Source organism: Echiichthys vipera (assembly GCF_963691815.1).
Source record: "Echiichthys vipera genome assembly, chromosome: 1".
Lineage (NCBI taxonomy): Eukaryota > Metazoa > Chordata > Actinopteri > Perciformes > Trachinidae > Echiichthys > Echiichthys vipera.
Window position 1 is genome coordinate 39,724,325 of NC_139826.1, and position 23,128 is coordinate 39,747,452.

At 47.5% G+C, this 23,128-nt stretch overlaps 1 protein-coding gene across 2 annotated transcripts; it reads left to right on the plus strand.

Annotated features, from left to right (window-relative positions):
- The first annotated feature begins 431 nt into the window (after nucleotides 1-431).
- cttn (cortactin) lies at nucleotides 432-19,702 on the plus strand. 2 transcript variants are annotated; one of them, XM_083916522.1, is made up of 16 exons: nucleotides 432-573; nucleotides 2,244-2,335; nucleotides 2,427-2,500; nucleotides 2,581-2,710; nucleotides 4,026-4,136; nucleotides 4,229-4,283; nucleotides 5,553-5,663; nucleotides 6,458-6,568; nucleotides 10,045-10,155; nucleotides 13,069-13,179; nucleotides 15,048-15,103; nucleotides 16,181-16,250; nucleotides 16,343-16,590; nucleotides 16,873-16,999; nucleotides 17,829-17,897; nucleotides 18,354-19,702. In XM_083916522.1, exons 2-16 carry the CDS (start codon nucleotides 2,252-2,254, stop codon nucleotides 18,488-18,490), a joined length of 1,605 nt encoding a protein of 534 aa, XP_083772648.1. In that variant the 5' UTR covers nucleotides 432-573; nucleotides 2,244-2,251; the 3' UTR covers nucleotides 18,491-19,702. The 2 variants fall into 2 exon arrangements, with proteins under 2 accessions (XP_083772648.1, XP_083772649.1); XM_083916523.1 differs by lacking the exon at nucleotides 13,069-13,179 and having other exon boundaries at nucleotides 18,354-19,701.
- The last annotated feature ends 3,426 nt before the right edge of the window (nucleotides 19,703-23,128 follow it).

Genomic DNA, 23,128 nt, shown 5'->3' on the forward strand with positions numbered 1-23,128 from the left:
TAATTGTAATGTTTGTTTGTAATGAATCCAAAATGATTCAGTTTACTATACTTTATTTTGGTGATCACGTGCATCATGGACGACTGCATTTGCCAAAAATATGCTCCCTGTCATCCCTTTTTTATTGATTAAATTTAAACATTTATTTTCTTACATGTCCCAGAGTTACGCACTAAACAATGACAACAAACCACATCAATTAAAATAAAACAAACATGCCCCGCCCCCTCGTGACGTCAGCCCGGGCTGGAGCTCGGGGTACTTTTTTTTTTTTTTTTTGTTTAAAATTAAATCCAAACATTTTTTTTCATAATCTAGAGTTACACACTACACAATGCCAACAAACAATTTATAAAATAAATTAAAAATAAATTTAAATAAAATACACGCGCCCCGCCCCGTCGTGACGTCATCCCTGGCTGGAGCTCGGGATACAGGGAGAAGCCGGAACAGCGGATCCCAGCGACAGTCACCGTTTCTCCGGTCTCTCCATCAGCGCTTCGGAGGTGTGAACGGACCGACATCCACCGGGGAGGACTAGACCGTGGCCGGAGCTACCTTTTGTCACAGACGGTGAGTTTAAATGACGCTTCAGCTGGAGGATATTTAAACGTGAACGCAATAAAACGCCTCAAGTTCGCTCGCGCTGAGTCAGTTAATCATTCCAGAAGGCTCGTTAGCTTTAGCATGTTAGCTAAGTGGGAAACTGGAACAGGAAATACCACAGACGGACTCCCACTGCCCGGAACATGGAGCTACATTAAACACATTTAACTGTGATTTAATGTGGGGGGTTATACTCCCATATAAGCGCGTGGAGGTCATTTTATACGTGACCTACTTTGACTGGAGCTAACTAACCGACGTTAACGTTAGCTAACGAGCTAACTAACTAGCTTTAATGCACCTAAAGTCTCCCAGCTGCTCCCTGTCATCCAGGTTGACCTGCAGCCGTCAGCCACACCTCACCGCGCCCCTCTCCCCCTGAGGTGACCACAGGGACTCAAACATTTGGATGGGTGTGGTTGTGTTGTGGCACACGCTCCTGTCTGTCATGTAACTAAAGTTGGGACTCGCCAGGCTGCTTCCTGGTCCTGTCCGGGGGACGTTTTCTCCCTTTCTTTCCCCTGAAATGAGGTGAACGGAGCCACGTTTCCTGCGGCCTCCTGATTCAACACAGATGCTGGTTTGCCCACATTGTGCTGAGTCAGTAATTGGGATTAGTTTGTTCCAGTTCGGTGCCAGAGATCACTTGAGATCACCCAGAACCAGACGCAAACACTGTTGAATATGGAGAATGAGCAGAACAGCTCCATCTAGTGTCTCAAGATCGTCGTCGCGACAACAAAAAAGAAGTCCAGCAGTGGGGTTGCCAGGTTGGACGGACCTGGCCCAGTAGCTCCAGGAGACCGGAGTCTGTTTGAGCCTGTTTGAACCCGTCCCCTCCAGAAAATCACACATCAAAACAAGGATTAGAGGAGTTTGGCTGACAGTTAGCGTTAGCCGTTAGCGTTAGCCGTTCCGGCTAAGCGCAGATGAAAGTGATGTAAAACAAAGCAGTGTGTTACAGTATTAAAGGTTGAATATGTAGAATGAGCAGAAAAGCTCAATCAAGTGCCTCAAGATCGTCGTCGCAACAACAAAAAAGAAGTCCAGCAGTGGGGTTGCCAGGTTGGTCAGACCCGGCCCAGTAGCTCCAGGAGACCGGAGTCTGTTTGAGCCTGTTTGAACCCGTCCCCTCCAGAAAATCACAGCATAAAAACAAGGATTAGAGGAGTTTGACTGACAGTTAGCGTTAGCCGTTAGCATTAGCCGTTCCAGCTAAGTGCAGATGAAAGTGATGTTAGCATCAAGGAGCAGCGTAGCCATGTGGGCGTGCGTTTGAATGGCGTTCCTCTCCTTTCTCTCAGTCCATGGAGTGAATGCTCGGCCTATAGTGACTCTGGTTGTTGCCCGTCTCCGCTCACTCAGCTGCTGGGACAAAGAACAGTTGCATATTGAACTGAGCCTACAATAAAGTGTAGAGCAGCCTAAAGCCTATATACATACATTTTTATGGTGCATACAACACTAATTATTACAGTAATAATAACTGACACGTTTGTTTATTTGTACATTATGTTTTAATGTTAAACCTACATGTGGAACATCCTTAAGCGTATCCTGAAAGACTCGAGCTTTGAATCTGGACTCGTTGTCTGAGAAAGTGTGTTTTTCTCTAATGAAGCGTTGTTGTTTTTCAGCACTAAAGATGTGGAAGGCAGCAGCAGGACAGTCCGTCAGCGTGGCTGTGAACGACGAAGGGGACGACTGGGAGACCGACCCTGACTTTGAGGTACATTCACACCTTCCTTCCTCCCTCACTGTCATCACCGTTCTTTGCCTTTACATATTAAACTTTTTTTGATTTTCCTGGTTTTTCTTAGAATGACGTATCGGAGAAAGAGCAGCGGTGGGGGGCCAAGACGGTGGCGGGCTCAGGACATCAGGAGCACATAGAGTGAGGAAGCAAATCATCTTTGGTGTGGTGTTAAACGCAGTGTTGAATGTGCGTCCTAACTCTTTCCTCCCGTGGCGTAGCATCCACCGGCTGCGTGAGACGGTGTCGACGGAGCACACCAGCTTGAAGCAGAAGGAGCTGGACACCATGCCCAAGGCCTCGCATGGATACGGAGGGAAATTTGGAGTGCAGCAGGACCGCATGGACAAGGTAACAGGCTCCAGGAGAGTCACAGATGAACTGTTAGATGAAGCTGGAGCAGACTTTAAAACAGCTAAACAGTCGAAAAAACTGCGAAAAGTAAATAAAGGCTAAATGTGAACAGTTTGGGCCCTTTTCTGCAGCTGAGGCTTAATATAAACCTGCTTGTTTTGTATAAAATATTCAACATTTTATAGCTTTTCATGCTAAAGAGGGCTCTTGATGACGTGAACAGGCCATTTAAAGGGTCGAATATGGGGAATGAGTGAAACACAGCTACCTAGAGTCTCAAGACCGTACGACAAAAAGAATCCCAGCAGCCGGGTTGCCAGGTTTGTTGCTGAGCGTGTCAAGTGATGAATCATACAGGATACAGCTGACCCATCAAAGAGAAACATAGCTGTTTCTCCTATAGTAGCTGCACCAAACAACAGACAACCCTGGCAATGAGCAACGCTCGATGCTATTGTCTGCTGCCATGGAAACACAATGGGACAGAAAGTCATTGTCACACCCATCAAAATTTTTCAAATATTAATTGAGACTAGCCGGCACGGTGATGTGGTGGTTAGCACTGTCTCCTCACAGCAAGAGGGTTCCTGGTTTGAATCCCGGCTGGGGCCCTTCTGTGTGGAGTTTGCATGTTGTCCCCGTGTCTGCGTGGGTTTTCTCCGGGTTCTCCGGTTTCCTCCCACAGTCCAAAGACGTGCAGGTGTTCGGTTCATTGATGACTCTAAATCACCCGTAGGTGTGAGTGTGCGTGGATGTCTGTCTCTGTGTGCCCTGTGATAGACTGCCGTCCTGTCCCCGCCTCACGCCCAATGTCCCCTGCGACCCAGATAGGGACAAGCGGATGAAGATGAAGTAATGAATGAATGAATAATTCAGGTGTATTGTTTAAAAAAAATAGCTTTAATAGAGTTTCTACATGTTCAACCTTTTAATTTTCACAAACCTAAATGCTCCGAGTCCTTTGAGCCTCTACAGTGCGTGTGCGTGCGTGTGTGCGTGCGTGTGTGCGTGTGTACAGGCTGAGTCAGTTGTGGCCATTTTCCCACTCGATAATCTTTCCTGGCACGCAGCTCCGTCCATCCCCACCTTTGCTCTCTGTGGGCCGTGCGGTCACTGCAGCGTGAATGTGATGAGCGAGCACAGTTTACACCACACTGTGTTCGTCTGTGATGAGTCACATGTCACCACTTCAAACCCCCGGCTCTGTTTCCAGCTGTACTGCTCTTCTCAGGAGCCCTCCCCTCCTCAAACCCTCCCTTATTTCCACTTTTCTGTTTTGAAATTGTGTCTTTTTTGTCGTGTTTCCCTTCAGTCTGCTCTGGGTCACGACTACCAGAGCAAGTTGTCCAAGCACTGCTCCCAGACGGATACCTCCAAGGGCTTCGGAGGGAAGTTTGGAGTGCAGGCTGACCGCGTCGACCAGGTATAACAGCGCTGCCCTGCTGTGATCATAACCAGGATATTCATGTCCGTGTGATAGCGCTCACTTTGCTGCTTCTTCCTCTGTCTTTCCAGTCAGCGGTTGGCTTTGAGTATGCCGGGAAGACGGAGAAGCATGCTTCGCAGAAAGGTGATGTCATGACTTTTGTTGGTTTTGTTTGTTTCGTCTGCTTCATCCCCAGATCAGCTGTAGTTCAGTTTAACGTGCCGCTGTATCCAGGACACGGACGGGAGTAATACGTCTTTACCCGTTTCATCAGACTGTCGGGTTTTTGTCAGCAGCGTAAGATTTTCAAACTCGTCTGCAGGAGACACATTTTACTGCTGCTTCACGTGCTCATGTGACGTGGCCTGCCAGTATCCTACTGCACACACACACACACACACACACACACACACACACGCTGGCCCTCATTTATCAAATGAACGTACGGCAGAAAAACGTGCGGCGTTTATCAATTTGGACGTGAGCGGGAGCTACGATCCAATCTCACGTCTGGTCCGCTCATTCGTACGCTGAAATTAGTCCGATACGAATGTTTCATAAATCACGCGTGGGTCCTTTCCTACGACCAATTCTGCGCTCAGATCTGCGCCCGTTTTCACGCAGGATTGATAAATGAGGCCCTCTGTGTTTGAAAATGTGTTCACAATGTGGTTTTCTGTCTGTTTTACCATTATAAGTGACGTTGCAGTTTGAAAGTGTTAAAACAGACACATGATTTACCTTTTGTGTCTCTGTGTCTCTGCACTCCAGCACATTGAAATTGAATTGAAACAAGTTTTAAAGTTTAACGTTTCAGCTTTAAGGGTATTAAAGTGTGACATCGTAGCCCTTTCTGACCCCTGGGGAGGAAGTAAATGTAACTGGAGCTGTGGGTTCGACACTTTAAACCTCACAGTCACTGTAATGTTTGGGGTCCCATGTGCTGGATAAGAGTCCAAACGCAGCTACTGATACCACGACCACGCTCCGCACTTGTGCTCTAGTCCCCCCAGTGCTGTGGGAGTCCACGCTGGCTTCTTAGCTTTTAGTGTTTTAAGGCTGCGTTCACATCAAACGCATACTGTCATCACCTTTGTGTTGCGTTCAACATTTGCCCAACTCCAAGGGTTCCTCAGTAGTGTCTGTTTAACAAGAGTGCAGATCCTTCACAGGGCAACACACACAGTCTAAGTGTACTTCTAAGTGTATTTCCTTAAAGGAAGTGGATTTAAAAGCAGCCTGACATGATGGTGCGATAACGACAGCAGTGAATGTCTGCAGTGTTTTGATTCTATCTCAGGCTCCTGCCGGTAAACGGTAATGAGGAATTTGGAGTTGGGCTGCTTTTGTGACCACTGCTTCATGCTGCTTCACCCTGACCTTTGACCCTTGCCCCCCCGCTTTGCTGTGTAGACTACACCACTGGGTTTGGGGGGCGATACGGCGTGCAGGCAGATCGAGTGGACCAGAGCGCAATGGGCTTCGATTACCAGGGAAAAACCGAGAAACACGATTCCCAGAAAGGTTTGTCGAGATTTCCTGCCGTGTGGCAATCCATTAACCAGGAGAGATAAGGAGAACACACACACACACACACACACACACGATAACTACTTGGCCTGACTCCTTAGTGAGCGCAGCTTCACGCAGGTCCAGACAAATCATGTTACTTTGCATTCCTTCCTCCATTCTTCAGCCTTCGCTTCCTGATATAATGTTGCAAACAGTGGCTTTGTTTTCCTTTTAGCTCTCAGTCGCATGTGCAGTAGCGTGATGTTTGTCTTCCCAAGTGTCAAATAATACGCTCTTATTAGTCTCAGAGGACTTTAAGGACACAGGAGTCCACATGTCCATCTCCTCTCTGTCTCCTTTAATGTGTTCCTCCCTCCTCGTCTCAGATTTCAGGTCATTGGCACAGACTCACCAACGCCCTCCGGTCTGTTGCTGCTCTGTGGTTTGGGCATGACCCAGCTTGTGTTCTGGGGGAGTGGGATATTTTAATTTGGTTTACTTTCTCCTTTTAAACATGTCCTCTATCAGTTTTCTTCCTGTTCACTTCTTCTTTCTCCTCTTAAAATGACAGATATACAACTGAAATATGCTCAGAATGCTTTGTAGGCATCATATTAGACCCTATGTTATGGTTATGTAACATGAGACATTAGATACACTGCACTGGGAAAGTCTGATTTTTTGTTGAAGGACCAGTTTAACAGGGAGAGAAACATTTAGTGGGTTAACTCTGCTCCACCTCTTCCTGTCCTAACTCTGTATTTTCTCCCTCATCTCCCCCTCCTCTGCTGCGGCTCCTGATGCAGATTATACCAAAGGCTTTGGAGGCAAGTTTGGTGTCGAGACCGACAAGGTGGACAAGAGCGCTGTGGGCTTCGAGTACCAGGGCAAAACGGAGAGGCACGAGTCACAGAAAGGTCGGTACCATCACAGGAACAAGAACAGATCGGCCATTTAACCATGAGCAGTCTTAGTAATATTCTGGTAATTCATTCTAACTACAAATAAACCACAGACACTGGAATGTCCCACTGTTATTACAGACACTTGAACTAACCACAGACACTGGACTGTCCCACTGTTATTACAGACAGTGAACTAACCACAGACACTGGATTGTCCCACTGTTATTACAGACAGTGAACTAACCACAGACACTGGATTGTCCCACTGTTATTACAGACACTGAACTAACCACAGACACTTGAACGAATCACAGACACTGGACTGTCCCACTGTTATTACAGACAGTGAACTAACCACAGGCACTGGACTGTCCCACTGTTATTACAGACACTTGAACTAACCACAGACACTGGACTGTCCCACTGTTATTACAGACAGTGAACTTACCACAGACACTGGACTGTCCCACTGTTATTACAGACAGTGAACTAACCACAGACACTGGACTGTCCCACTATTATTTCAGACAGTGAACTAACCACAGGCACTGGACTGGCCCACTGTTATTACAGACAGTGAACTAACCACATACACTGGACTGTCCCACTGTTATTACAGACACTTGAACTAACCACAGACACAAGACGGTCCCACTGTTATTACAGACACTTGAACTAACCACAGACACTGGACTTTCCCACTCTTATTACAGACAGTGAACTAACCACAGACACTGGATTGTCCCACTGTTATTACAGACAGTGAACTAACCACAGACACTGGATTGTCCCACTGTTATTACAGACAGTGAACTAACCACAGACAGTGAACTAACCACAGACACTGGATTGTCCCATTGTTATTACAGACAGTGAACTAACCACAGACACTGGATTGTCCCACTGTTATTACAGACAGTGAACTAACCACAGATACTGGATTGTCCCATTGTTATTACAGACAGTGAACTAACCACAGACACTGGACTGTCCCACTGTTATTACAGACACTTGAACTAACCACAGACACTGGACTTTCCCACTGTTATTACAGACAGTGAACTATCCACGGGCACTGGATTGTCCCGCTGTTATTACAGACAGTGAACTAACCACAGACACTGGACTGTCCCACTGTTATTACAGACAGTGAACTAACCACAGGCACTAGATTGTCCCACTGTTATTACAGACACTTGAACTAACCACAGACACTGTATTGTCCCACTGTTATTACAGACACTGAACTAACCACAGACACTTGAACTAACCTCAGACACTGGATTGTCCCACTGTTATTACAGACACTGAACTAACCACAGACACTTGAACGAATCACAGACACTGGACTGTCCTACTGTTATTACAGACAGTGAACTAACCACAGACACTGGATTGTCCGACTTTTATTACAGACAGTGAACTAACCACAGACACTGGACTGTCCCACTGTTATTACAGACACTTGAACTAACCACAGACACAAGACGGTCCCACTGTTATTACAGACACTTGAACTAACCACAGACACAAGACGGTCCCACTGTTATTACAGACACTGAACTAACCACAGACACTGGATTGTCCCACTGTTATTACAGACACTTGAACTAACCACAGACACTGGACTGTCCCACTGTTATTACAGACACTTGAACTAACCACAGACACTGGATTGTCCCACTGTTATTACAGACACTTGAACTAACCACAGACACTGGACTGTCCCACTGTTATTACAGACAGTGAACTAACCACAGGCACTAGATTGTCCCACTGTTATTACAGACAGTGAACTAACCACAGACACTGGATTGTCCCACTGTTATTACAGACAGTGGACTAACCATAGACACTGGATTGTCCCGCTGTTATTACAGACAGTGAACTAACCACAGACACTGGATTGTCCCACTTTTATTACAGACAGTGAACTAACCACAGACACTGGACTGTCCTACTGTTATTACAGACAGTGAACTAACCACATACACTAGAATGTCCCACAGACACTTGAACTAACCACAGACACTGGATTGTCCCACTGTTATTACAGACAGTGAACTAACACAGTTTGCGTCGCCTCTTCATGGGGAAAAAAGGTCGTTAAGAAACATATTTTGTCATTAAATGAAATTAACGGGGACGAGGAGCTTCTGTGATGAAAATGCCACAGGAGTGTTCTCAGCACAGTATCAGCAGTGATTTCCATTTGAGCCAGTTGATTCTCTGTTCCCACATGGAGTCAGACGTTATGGCTCTTACAGTGTTTAATGTAAAACGACAGAAGAACCAGAGAAATACCCAAACGACCGCTGGAGCAGTGTTTGTTTGAAATGCCGTTCTGGTTGAAGTAGACGCTCCAAAGTGTGTGTGTGTGTGTGTTCACTCATGTGTCTCTGCATCAGAGCTCAGGTTTGTCCTGACTTGTCTGCGTCACAGTGGAGCAGCTCTGCCTGTAGATTCTTGTCTGACAAACTGCACACGCTTTAGCGCCTGTTAGCCCGACTGCAGCGTATAGACACGGGCTGATGACCTCAAGAGTTCCCCACAATGCACCAGGGCTGTGTTTGCGCCTGTGATAACATGCTCTGATAACAGGACTGTAACGCACCAGGGTTAAACCAGCCTTTGTGTTTAATGCTGCACACATGACTTTGTGATTGTGTTTCTAAATATTGATTTAATTTAATATGACGGGTTTAAAGTGGCACAAGGAAAAGGAAATAACCTGAACAGTACTTTCCACTTCATGGAGTTTTAGGGCGCACTCCCACTGTGCCTCCGTACCGTGTCCAAGCACTTTCACAGCTAAAGTCTGGTTCCTTTGACCAGTGTGAGTGCAACCGTACCACGTCTAGGAGCGGCACGCTTGCCGTCCACGGCCCGTTTGGGAGAGGTGGGCTTTTGTAAAGCACGTTTGCACGTGTACGAGCACGAGCGTGCGCACGTGTACGAGCACGAGGCCTACGGCAGTTCTGACGTCATTTCCTGTGCACCTGTTGGGACGTAGAAAAAAGAAGGAGGGACCATGCGCGGACATTTCAAACAATGGCGGTGAAAGGTTCACGTTGGTGTGATGCGGAGGTGGAGTGTTTACTGCAGATTTGGTCGATGAAAAGATTCAAAAACAGTCGACAAGACGCACAAAAACTCCGAGGTCTACGGAAAGATCTGGAAACAAAGCCACGCATCGCCATGACGTCATCAATGCGTGTGACGTGTTACGGCGTGATGACGTATAGGCAGCAAGAAGCATTCTCCAAGGCCCAGGTAGTGTGAGTACAAACGGGCCTGGAGGGGGGGACAAGGACCCTAAAGCACGGGGCACGGGACGGAGGAACAGTGGGAGTGCGCCCTTAGAAGGAAATGTTAATTTTGACTTCACTACATAATAAACATCTGATATGTTTGTATGATATAACTCTGTGCATGAACCTGTATGGGGCGTTAATGTCTGCTTCTCCCCGTGTGTTCTGTCTCTGCAGACTACGTGAAGGGCTTCGGGGGCAAGTTTGGCGTTCAGACGGACAGACAGGATAAATCTGCGCTGGGCTGGGACCACCAGGAGAAACTGCAGCTGCACGAGTCCCAGAAAGGTACGGCTGCTCATTTGGGTTCTGTGGGTTTTACGCGACACGGCTCTGTTTGAGTCCAAAATAATATAAATATATATATATATACACAGGTACCAGGATCTTATTGCCAGTGAGATAATGTTGTGAATGTAGCAGAGTCGTGTGTGTGCAGTTTGTCAGTGATTAAACGCGTCAACGCCTCAAGACCCAAGTCTAGTCCCAGTGTCTTTTGCTGCAACCTGCACATTAAAGGAAAGGCAGTTAGCCCCCAAGCTAACGACAACTTCAGCTGACGCTCACTGCACCGACCTTTAAGGTGGACCAACTATTCTCAATGTAGTGACAATTTAAGCTCCTCAGAGTTTTGCTCAGCACCACTTTAGTCCAACCTTTCTGGGGGAAACGCTGCACCGAATGACGGACGTTGAACTTAACAGTCGATGCACGGTGCAGGATACAGCATGTCCATGAACAAAAACTGCAGCTTCTCAGTGATCCTGTGTTTTTGCCTCCCAGCTGCAAAAGTGAAGAGAGTCTGTTGGATCAAATTTCCCAGGTTGCAAAATGTAAATAAATATAATTATTCAGCTTCTTTATCGGGCATCAACCTCCAGTTTACGCACGTATTGTCGGGAAAACATGGAGTTTAGGTTAAGTTTAAATAAACACTACAGGCTGCTTTAACACCTGTGAGACGCAGCCAAACAGGAGCCTGACGCAGTTACATGATTATCTGTTGATTGTCTGATTATTATTGTTATTATTGTCAGACTAATAATGACAAATCAATTATGAGGCAACGTTTCCAGTGTTCAATGATCTGAACCAGGGAGAAAAATCAGCAGCAGCTAAACACTAATCATCTCCAGTTGAAACTCTACTCGATGTATGTTTGATAAAGGGCTCTGTTGTAAATATATCAGGTTTAGTATCAAGTTAGGGCGCACTCACACTGTGCCTCCGTACCGTGCCCTAAACAGGTTTTACGGCTAAAGTCTGGTTCCTTTGACCAGTGTGAGTGCAACCGTACCACGCCTAACTGAGGCCCGCTTGCCGTCCACGGCCCGTTTGGGAGAGGTGGGCTTTAGTAAAGCACGTTTGCACGTGTACGAGCGTGCGCACGTGTACGAGCACGAGGCCTACGGCGGTTCTGAGGTCATTTCCTGTGCGCCTGTTGGGACGTAGAAAAAAGAAGGAGGGACCATGCGCGGACATTTCAAACAACGGACAAGGACCCTAAAGCACGGGGCACGGGACGGACAGAAAACAGTTGCTCCTCTGTAGCAACTGTTTCTACATGGAGCTGACAGCCACACGTTTGTCTTGTTTAAATAGTTGCACATCAAACCCTCCGTTTGACTGTTGCTGGAGCTTTGAACGTGGGGAAAATCCCCCAGACCTCAGCCTTTACGAGGTATCTGCTCTGAGTTTAGCACAGTTTTGTCTTCACTGTGAAACCTTTGCTTCCTCTTCGGTCGTGAACTTCAGCTCTGATGTGGTTTCATTGTGGCTTTGGATGTGGTCTTTCAAAGGCCGACGACTTCCTCAGAAAAGGCTCCGATAGAGGAAGTGAAACCACAGCTCAGATTTATATTTGCGAGTCAGGCTGCCGTCATTCACAGCAAGTTATAGTGAGTGCAGCAGTAAAACCAACTTTATAAACATCAAACGCATCTTAAAACCCTTTTTTATTCTATTTTTAGACATTTAGTGCGGCCGGCATTGATCTGCAACTCCTAATCTGACAGATTAAGAGATAAAATAAGAATAAAAGACAGAATATTATGCACATTATGCAGAAAAGGATCGCCTCACACACTCTTCTCCCTGCATTCAAACTTCTGCAGCTGGAGCGATAAAGGCCTCGTCCTCTCTGAGAAGAGACAAGATGAGAGAGACAAGATTTGAGACGTGGCCGCTGCAGATGAGACACAAAGTCTCTGTTCTGTTGGCGTGAAACAGTCATTTCAGCTTTATTAAGCTTATTTATTTACCCTGAATTACTTTCTTGTTACTTTTTTAGCATACGCTCTAATTTTAATATCCTACAATACAAGCAGAAAAGATTTACAGCAGTTTGTAGCCCGATGTGATGTGTGAGGGTTTCAACATAATGTGGCGTTTCAATACTGTAATTAATACGTAGAATTATTAAGTCTGTGAATGTTCTCGTGTGTCCAGGTCGTCGTTCTCCCCAAAGCAATTTCAGTCAAAAGCAACTGGACTTGGTTATTTCACCTCCCATCCAAGAGGCTTCATCAGTTCATGTACGCATCTGACCAGCCTGGTCCTGCTCCTGTCCCAGCCTGCTCCTGCTCCTGCTCCTGCTCCTGGTCCTGGTCCTGGTCCTGGTCCAGTCCCAGCCTGGTCCTGGTCCTGGTCCAGTCCCAGCCTGGTCCTGGTCCTGGTCCTGGTCCTGGTCCTGGTCAGATGCGTACATGAACTGATGAAGCCTCTTGGATGAGAGGTGAAACGTCTTCCTGACAAAGAACCAAGTCCAGTTGCTTTTGACTGAAATCGCTTTGAGGACCTAGAATAATAATAATTATTATTAAAGATAGTGCAACTTGTTGCTGCTCATGGGTCATAGTGTGGTCTTTACCTGCTCCATGTGTAAAGTGTCCTGAGATCACTTTTGTTATGATTTGGTGAAGGTCGGAAAGACAGAAATGTTGTATGATGACGGATTCTAGCTGTAAGCAGAGAGTGTGTGTTGTTTCCATAATCACAGGAGTGTGTTATCAACGTACTGAGTTTCCATAACGTGTCTCCTTCATGTCGGTGTGTACTGAGTGTTAATGAACCCTGAAAGGCCCGTCTCTGTGTGTTTGTCTATTTTAATGTGTGTGTTTATATATGTGTGTGTGTTTGTCTATTTTAATGTGTGTGTTTATATATGTGTGTGTTTGTCCGTGTGTGTGTGTTATGTTGCAGACTATAAGCGTGGGTTTGGAGGGCAGTATGGGGTTCAGGTGGACAAGCAGGACCAGTGTGCCCTGGGCTATGAGCACAAGGAGAGCCTGGCTAAGCACGAGTCCCAGAAAGGCACAGATACTCCCCCGATCACCCCCACCTCCCACCCCCCACTTCAAAACCCCTCCTTATTATTATCTCCCATCCTTTTGCCAGAGCACTCCTCCCTCCTGGCTTGTCACTCCTTCTTTGGCACCGTGCTCTCATCCTCAGTAACGGCTGTAACGCGTTCCTCTCCTGACAGATGACGCCTCACCGTCCCACACCCTCCCACCTCTGCAGCACCGGCCCGTTTGAATGAACTATGTAGATGAGCTCGTCATCATGCTGTTCAGTCTGACGCATTTTCAAAATACGATTTCTGGGTCCAAACGCTCCAAACAAAACAGACAACATGGTCGAACATGTGAACAATCGATCACCTCTTTCATCAGTTAGACTCTTTTTCATCCATGAGAAAGACGTCAAATGACAATTACGATGTTTTTTAAGAGAGAAGTTCAGCATCCGTGAGGAACTCGGAGTAGAGCCGCTGCTCCTTTGTGTTGAAAGGAGCCAGTTGAGGTGGTTCAGGATCATCTGGTAAGGATGAACCCTGGGCGCCTCCCTAGGGAGGTGTTCCAGGCACGTCCAGCTGGGAGGAGGCCTCGGGGAAGACCCAGGACCAGGTGGAGAGATTAGATCTCCACACTGGCCTGGGAACGCCTCAGGATCCCCCAGTTAGAGCTGGTTAATGTGGCCCGGGAAAGGGAAGTTTGGGGTCCCCTGCTAAAGCTGCTGACCCCACGACCCGACCCCAGATAAGAGGCTGAAGATAAGATGAGATCTGTTCAAACAACGGGGAACTCGTCACTGCAGCGTTGTAGAAAAACAAGGCTTGGACCCGGAAATCTTATTTTGAAAGGGTGTTATGTGGCGTCTTAACGGCCGGATAGGATCAGGTCACAGTCAGTTATCATATTCGATTAAGTGGGGAAGGTTTTTTAGTTATTTAGGTGAACTGAGCCTTTAATATGAAATAAACAGGGTGTTATTTCACTTATGTTAGCTGTGCACTTAAAGTCAGATCTTGCAGGATTTAATCCAGCTCTGAGTCATGGCAGCGTGCTCAGATGAACGGTGTTTGGCTTCCCTCCGCGGACGCTGAGCCAAGTCCGTCCATCAGATTTTAAAGGGAGGAGAGGGAAGCCAAACACGGGGCTGGATTCAAACCGCCGCAGTATTTATAAGAAGATGGCCGTCCATCAGTTAGTAATATTTGCATTTTCCTGTGAAGCGGTTGTTCGTCGGGCGTGTGCTGCTCAGGTGTGGCTTGTTTTTTTCGCTATTATTGTACGTTTATTTTTTTATCACCAGCAAAACAAGCCCAAGAGTTGGACGTAGAAACGCGGAGGTCTTCCTGTGGCATGTCCTCCCCATCCTTACATTAAAGCAGCGGCGTGCATCCCTGCTCGTGTCTCGTGTATCACCTCGGCCCTCCTCCCCGATCACCCCCCCCTCCCCGCTCTTTCTACCCTGATGCTTTCTGTTTGCTTCTGCATCCGTTCTGTGCATGACGTTGTACGGCCTCAGTGCATCTCAGCCGAGACGGATGCTTCACCCCGACTGTGCGGCTCACATGAAGCTCCTGCTGTCGCTCCCCCGTCTGTCGCCGTCTGCGTTCACTTTTTTTGTTTCTCCTTTCCCACAGGTTTGCATGAGCTCATCCACGCGTCCTTTGATCCTGTGACACCAACTCGCAGTCGGCTTCATCCGAACTTTTACAGACCGGCCTCTAATCTGTGTGTCTCCGATAGTTTCACCACAGTAAAGTGAAATGAGGAGGTTCAATCAAACTTGTTTCTGGTCTGAAAACCAAGTTCTGATGAAGCTGACTGTTGTTGGGCCGTGCAGTTAAAACCCAAACTGATCATTTTTTTTTATCTCTTGTCTGTTTCCAGATTATTCTAAAGGGTTTGGAGGGAAATTTGGAGTCCAGAATGACCGCATGGATAAGGTAAGCAGTGTTTGTGTGTGTTTGTGTTAACCCCTTAACATGAACACCCTGTCCTCCACCTACCACACATGTTAAAGTAGAGACAGCAGCTCCACAGTTGATGCCACGTAGAAGTCGTCTGAAAGCTGGAACCTGAAGATTAACTTGAGCTCAACACTGTGTTGACTTCTAGTCATTAATATGTATTTATGTTTAGGCGTCAATGATGCTCTTATGTCTCATATGTTGTTGCAGGATTGTTTGGGTCGATACCTTTTGGTACTAAAACACCACCAACAATCGATAAAAATGGTTTTAAAATCCCACATAAAGACACACGGAGTCAGATCTATGCTGTGATTTGGGGTCCTTTGTGGTTGATTGTGTGTTTTGTCACTTGTGTTGAGAAAGGCCCTTATTGTGACTCTCCTGGTAAAGTCCATCCAGACTCTGAACGCCCTCTGTCTCCAGTTTGTGTTTGTAAAGTTTCATGAGGCTGTGATTCTCCTCGAGGTCGCAGCAGATCAGTGTAGACGATGAAACGTCTCCTCTGAGGACGGACGTCATCACACATGAAGACAACTGGGCTCATGAGTCCACAAGAGTCTCGTGTTTATGGACCCCAGTGTGCACAAATATTACAACAGTCCAGTTTAGAACCGGTACTGCAGGAGAAACACGGTCTGGAGGAGCAGAACATGGGCGTGTCTGTAAAGAGGAGACTCGTGGGGACCCAGAGAACCCGTTTACATTCATCTGGACCCAGAGAACAGGTTTACATTCACACATCTGGACCCAGAGAACAGGTTTACATTCATCTGGACCCAGAGAACCCGTTTACATCCACACATCTGGACCCAGAGAACCCGTTTACATCCACACATCTGGACCCGGAGAACCCGTTTACATCCACACATCTTGACCCAGAGACTGGAGGTCTGAGGACACCTTTGAAAATGGACAGGACATTTTATCCCTCTGCAAAACTGTATCTAACTTTATAGCGTTTTTTCAGCCTCCTTCCTGACGAGCTAGAACGACACGTTGGCCTTAAATGTAGCTTTAAAACTGTCACGTCTTTGTCTCTCTGGGCGACAGAGCGCAGGGACTTTTGAGGACGTGGAGAAGCCGGCCCCGTCTTACCAGAAAACCAAACCTGTGGAGGCCGGTGAGCATTCAACATCATCATCATCTTTGTTTGAGTCAGAGCTTTAAGACCTCATCACGTCATTTCTTTATTCCTGTCATTTCTCTCATCAGCTGGCAGCAGCACAGGAAGCATCAAGGCCCGCTTCGAGAACATCGCCAAGCAGAAGGAGGAGGAGGACAGGAAGAAGGCGGAGGAGGAGCGAGTGCGGCGACAGGCCAAGGAGAAGCAGGAGCAAGAGGCAGCCCGCCGTAAGATCGAAGAGGAGGCCAAAGCCCCGTCTCCCGTCCCTGCTGCGAGTCCCAGTCCCACCCCCAGCCCGACTCCACCGGTCCAGCCGGCTGCTGCCCCGGCATACCAGGTGAGTCACGGTCACAGTCTGTCTCTGTGTTGTGACCCAGAGACAACCCCTAACCTCTGGTATTGCTATCAGGGAAAAGGCGGAGCTGTGCATCGCTCGTAACTTTTAGGTTTTTAAGTTTTTAACGGTGAGATTTGTTGATTTCTTTAGGTTGAAGATAACTCCGTACTGACTTTAGTTAAAGTAAGATAGAAGCTGATTAACATGAAAGATAAACCACCTTCTGTTCAGCTTGACTCTCTGCAGAAGACGTCATTAAACTGATCTTGTGTCCCTCGTTAGAAGACGGAGGAAGTGTCCCAGGATGCAGCAGAGGAGAACGGCGAGCAGCTGTACGAGGTGGAGCCCCAGAACCAGGACGCCCCGCAGGAGGACCTCTACCAGACCCCCGCGGAGACGGCACCAGGAGGTGACGCTCCTTCATTACTGACTCTGAGCCTCTCACTTAAACCTGGATGTCATATGGAAGCAAATGTTTGGCATTTATACGTGATTCATGTTTTATTAGGATGAATCACTTAAGCGGAGCACGCGCTGCATTAGAGAACCACAAACTTCAGACTGCCTTGTCCTAATGGCAGGTGGTGCGTCAGTTATTGAACCTACTTATAATAGAAACACGTGTCAGTATGACACAGTACTGTTCAACAGCAGCTCATACTGCAGCCTCCAGTTGATTCAACACGTTTGAGACAGTTTCAACCTTCATGAAGGAGGATTTTTTGCAGGACTGTTGGATTAAGGGCGCACTCCCACTGTGCCTCCGTACCGTGCCCAAACAGGTTTCACAGCTAAAGTCTGGTTCCTTTGACCAGTGTGAGTGCAACCGTATCGTGCCTAGCTGCAGTACGCTTGCTGTCCACGGCCCGTTTGGGAGAGGTGGGCTTTTGTAAAGCACGTTTGCACATGTACGAGCACGAGCGTGCGCGCGTGTACGAGCACGAGGCCTACGGCGGTTCTGAGGTAATTTCCTGTGCGCCTGTTGCGACATAGAAAAAAGGCCCAGGTAGTGTGAGTACAAACGGGCCTGGAGGGGGGGACAAGGACCCTAAAGCACGGGGCACGGGACGCACGCACAGTGGGAGGGCGCCCTTAGACTAGTTTTACCTCTGAGTGCACACATATATGCACACACACACAAGAACACAAACAGAAAGGGGAGAAACATGAACATCTTTGTAGCCAGAGTGCGTCTGCAGTCTCCTCACTATCACTAACTAATCTTCTTCCTCTCGCAGATGCACAGCAGTACGATTATGGCGAGGACGTCGGTGTGACGGCGGTGGCTCTGTACGACTACCAAGCAGGTGAGACACAAAGCTGGGACATGAGTGCGCCCTAATAGCCCTGATTTAGCCTTTATTCAGTGATGCTGTTTGTCGTATTTCAGTGAAAGAAAACCTATTTTCTTCATTTTTTCTAAGCTTTGATGATGTTAAAGTGTTTATATTCTTACCTAGACGCCAAACAAGTGTTCACCTTTTAAGAAAGGATGGATTTGGACGAGCTTGTTGCTTTGAGTCGGCCTGTCACTGCTCTTATGCTGCTGCACTTAAAGGCCTGTTGCTAAAGAGAATATACGCACTTCTATGTCGCTGTAGTGTTTAAAAATATCCATTAATGTGAAGTTCATATTCTTCTGGATCATTTCCGTCAACCGGCCTCAATTCCACATGAATCGAACACTCCTGGGATTCACTTTCTGATTCTGATTTGAGCTCCGTTAAGATCCTCTGACACTCATCTGTGTGTTCCTGTTTCAGCCGGTGACGACGAGATCTCCTTCGACCCGGACGACATCATCACCAACATCGAGATGATCGACGAGGGCTGGTGGCGAGGCGTGTGCCGAGGCAACTACGGCCTTTTCCCCGCCAACTACGTGGAGGTGCGGCAATGATGGCGCTCCGCCGAGACGAGCCGAGCTGCGTCCCTGTCCCCGTCCCCGTGCTGAACAAATAAGAGGAAGGAGACATTTTTCACTCTTTCACTCTTTGGTCTTTCTCTCTTCACCTCCACGCTTCAGCGCTGTGCGAGACGTCCTCAGGTCTCCCAACCGGCTTTCTCTCACTTCATCCATCCTCCACCTTTTCAGATCACTCTGTTTCTCTCTGTGACGCGTACGACGCGCAGGGCGAGTCTTCTTAGAACAGAGCTTATAGAGCTTCGTGGGTAAAGCTACAAAATGCAACGTGGACGTTCGGAGCCTCGGGCGGCGTCAACAGCTCATCTGCGTCACGGCCGAGACGTTGCGTTTTGAAGCTTTTCTCCTCCGCGTGCTGTACGAAGAGTTCAGATTCAGGTATTGTTGCTTCTTCACGTGTTAAGAGAGGAATTTAAGTGTCACCAAAGACCAGAGTCATACAGCAACGAGCTCCAAATGTCTCCAGTGAGTCTCGTTCACGTCTTTAGCTCGAGCGTGTGTAAGCAGGAGCCTCCACTTTGGATTATAATGTATATCGATGGTTATTTACGGTCCGGTGCGTCGACTGTGGACCAAACAGCTGATAAAGCCCCTTTTGCTTCATGGTCCGTCTGCGTGACGTTTGCTGTGTCGCACAGGAGTTTAAATTCCTCTCCCGTCGGAAACTTCTCGATGTGAAACGGCTTCATGTCGAGCTTCATGTCGCACGAATACGTTCTCTTCGCATCAGTCGTGGCGTTGACTCTGAAACCGTTTCCTCCTTTAACTGATGTTTAAGTTGTTCATCAATCACGGGGCCATAAAGTCTCTGCTGCGGCTAATCACACGCTAAACAAAGTATTACTTGTAATCATCTATTTCCCCGGTTAATTGTAGAAATCATCCTTTAGAGATCACGAGAAACGAGAGATTTGAAAGCATATTTTTGTTCCCGTCACCGGCCGAGACGCGCGTGTTTGTGTCCCGCTGCAACGAACGCTCCGATCTCTGTGTCTTAGTTTGTTGATGTGCGCGTGTGAGGCGTGAGGCGACGGCTCTGGAGCACGGCCATCCCCCCTCATCGTGACCAAAGTGTGTGTGAGTGAGTGTGTGTGAGAGTGTGTGAGAGTGTGTGTGTGTGTGTGTGTGTGTGTGTGTGTGTGTGTGTGTGTGTGTGTGTGTGTGTGTGTGTGTGTGTGTGTGTGTGTGTGTGTGTGTGTGTGTGTGTGTGTGTGTGTGTGTGTGTGTGTGTGTGTGTGTGTGTGTGTGTGTGTGTGTGTGTGTGTGTGTGTGTGTGTGTGTGTGTGTGTGTGTGTGTGTGTGTGTGTGTGTGTGTGTGTGGTTTCTCAGCGTAGAAGAGTAGAAACGTATATCAGGCTGTTGTTAAGGGAAGAGGCTTTGGTGAATTCTCCAAACACTAATTATTTCTAACAGACGGCAGCTTTGACCACCTGCTCGTCTGTGTTTCGCAGTAGTGTAGCTTAAACAGGTGTGTGTGTGTGCGCGTGTGTGTCTGCGTGTGTGTGTGAGGGCTCATTAAATTCATGTTTGGGGTTTTATAATAAAAAGAGAAAGTGACCTTTTCAAAGACATTATTTTTATCTGTACCTCTGTTTGCTTGAGTCTCTTCATGACGTGCTTGTTGTTTTGTTTTTGTTTCGATAAATAAACTGAACTTTAAACTTTAGCGTTGGTGTTTTATTTTTATTTGAATTTCCTGGAGTTTGTTCGTCAGCGTGTTTTGTTGTTTGTGAGAAGTTTTGTTCTCTGGAAACACGGACGTTTGTCTCGTTTTGATCCGATGTGATCGCACAAAAGTCTCAATATAGAAGGTTCAAAAAGTCAATGAGGAGGTTGGAAAACAAGTGAGTGTAAAATGTTTAACACACACACACAGACAGACACACACACACACACACATAATAATGACCTAGGGTCATGACATTATATTGTCAACGCTTCTTTTTACACACTTTTAGTCAGGAGTTGGTTCTGTCAGTCCCTCCTCTCTCCCTCTTGTGTGAGTTTGTCCAGGTCCGGTAGGCGTGTCCTCACCCAGCTGCAGCCTGTTACGCTGATCACCTGAGGACTATAAAGACCCAGAGCTGACAGGCATGCAGCGCCGGACCGTTGTGATCCTTCCCCTGGTGAACGCTGTGTCGGATTCCTCAAAGCAATTTCAGTCCAAAGCAACTGGACTTGGTTATTTGTCAGGAAGACGTTTCACCTCTCATCCAAGAGGCTTCACCAGTTCATGTACACATCTGACCAGGACCGGGCTGGGACTGGACCAGGACCAGGCTGGGACTGGTCCAACTAACTGGTGTGAGATCCAGGTATTTAACCTCTCACAAGGCCGATGATGTCACTGGAACCCTTTCTGCTCCAAGTGCCAACGACCGTCGTTAGAGTGGCAGTCATTGGTGGGCAGTTGGTTTGGACTTGGTTAGTGCTGGTTCAGTCCCAGCCTGGTCCTGGTTCTGGTCCTGGTCCAGTCGTAGGTGGAAGTCGGTTCGGACTTCAGGGCAAACTCAGGAACACAGGCAATGAGGCAACTCAGGGCGAACTCAGGCAACGAGGCAACTCAGGGCGAACTCAGGCAACGAGGCAACTCAGGGCAAACTCAGGCAACGAGGCAACTCAGGGCAAACTCAGGCAACGAGGCAACTCAGGGCAAACTCAGGCAACGAGGCAGCGAGGTACGAAGAACTGAGAGGGCTCACAAAGAAAAACATCAACACTATTTGGAAAGACTGCAGCAAAAACTCACTAGGAGAGGAAGGTCGGCTCTACCGACAAGATGGAAATCTCTGGCAGGGGAGCAGGGCCAAGACCAGGTGTGTGTATTGAGGGGGTACTGATTGAATGGCAGCAGGTGTGCCTCGTCAGCCGAGATGCAGGGTACAAAGAACACTTTATTTGTAACTTTTAACTTTTAAAAATCCCGCTACACACTCAGTTGCCGACAGTTCTGCATTTGTACAGAGACAGATAACGGAAGAGCAGAATGGAGACCAGGAAGTGCTGACCAATCAGAGCAGACCGGGCTTTAGTGGGAGGGGTCTTAAAGGGACAGGTGCTGCTAAAGAGCATCTCAGACAGAGGGTGAATACAGGTGCAGCAGCCATGAGCAGCATGAGACATTAAAGCATGTGAACATGATGCAGGAGAAACATAAAACACATGTATGAACCTGGAAACAGGTATCATAGGTCGCCCTATGAGGCTCAGTGTCCTTTATGATTGTGCCACTTGGTGTCACCCAAGTCACACATGTTTGAATCCTAAACCCAGAGGCGTTAAACATAATCCTTTAAAGGCTTAAATTATTCTTGGCTGCAGATCAGTTGGTCGTCTGTCGCCCGGGTGATTGATCTAACGTGTCTGGGTGAAGAAGACTAAATAGTGCTCATCACTTAAAGATGGTGTGCAAACTATCTTAAAGACAGAACGCAGCTTCAGTTAGAGGGTGCTATCTTGGAGCTACTGCAAGTCCACAAAGGGGTACCACAAGGTTCAGTTCTGGGCCGTCTATTATTTACTATTTACACCAATTGCCTTGGGCAGAAGTTACCAAACTCAGCGTTTATTTCTATGCTGATGATACTGTTATTTACTGCTTTGCACCCACTCCTGCTGAGGCTTTTGAGTATCTTCAGTTTGCATTTAACAAAGCACAAGAACAGTGCACATGGTGCGTCACACGTCTGCACAGACACCTCCACTCTCCGCCCCCTTTCTGTGGACCTCAGGGACCCTTCACTGGGTGGATTCATCCTCTCTCACTAATCTGATCCTTTAAGGCTCTTTGTGTAACACTAACCATGACCTAACTGTGTGATATCTACTGGCGTTAGCAACACCAGTCCAGCCATCACCCACCACACACACTGAAGACTTTTCATATTTGTCTGTACGTACAACTGCAAAACCACATGAGCTGAACAATGAGAGCAGACGTGATGTACTCTGGTAGGAAGTCTCACGGGTGTATCTGTGAAGCCAGAGGATATCATACTCTCCGGGCAAAGAGCCTTAAAGGCTGAGAATACTAAGTCAGGCTAAATCCATACGCTGAAAGCTCAGATGAGACCTCCGTAAGACGACTGAAGAGCTGTGGACTGATGCACGGAGCATGTTGGCATCATAATAACATGCTGAAATACAACTGGCTCGCCTACAATTTGGAGTTGTTGGAGTTATGTTGGATATGATCAGGCACCTTAGTGAAAGCAGTCGTTCTGGAACGTATGCACAAGTCTCCAGGGTTTGAACATAAGGTTGTTTATAACTCTGGCTCCTCTGCGGTTAAGACGGCCCTTGAGACGACTCTCTATATTATGTCATGTTCTTTGTTCTTTGTCGATGCAAACATTCATTCATTAATTCATCTTCAGCCTCTTGTCCCTGTCGGGGTCGCGGGGGGGCTGGAGCCGATCCCAGCTGACATCGGGCGTGAGGCGGGGTCCACCCTGGACAGGACGCCAGTCTATCACAGGACACATAGAGACGAACAGAGACAGACAACCATTCACACCTACGGGTGATTTAGAGTCATCAATGAACCGAACACCTGCACGTCTTTGGACTGTGGGAGGAAACCGGAGAACCCGGAGAAAACCCACGCAGACAACA

Excerpts from the sequence above, each read along its gene's own strand:
- cttn (XM_083916522.1), top strand. The coding sequence starts at position 2,252 with ATGTGGAAGGCAGCAGCAGGACAGTCCGTCAGCGTGGCTGTGAACGAC. Across the intron at positions 4,137-4,228 it reads AGGCTGACCGCGTCGACCAG|TCAGCGGTTGGCTTTGAGTA; the intron begins GTATAACAGCGC and ends CTGTCTTTCCAG. Across the intron at positions 15,104-16,180 it reads AGAATGACCGCATGGATAAG|AGCGCAGGGACTTTTGAGGA; the intron begins GTAAGCAGTGTT and ends TCTGGGCGACAG.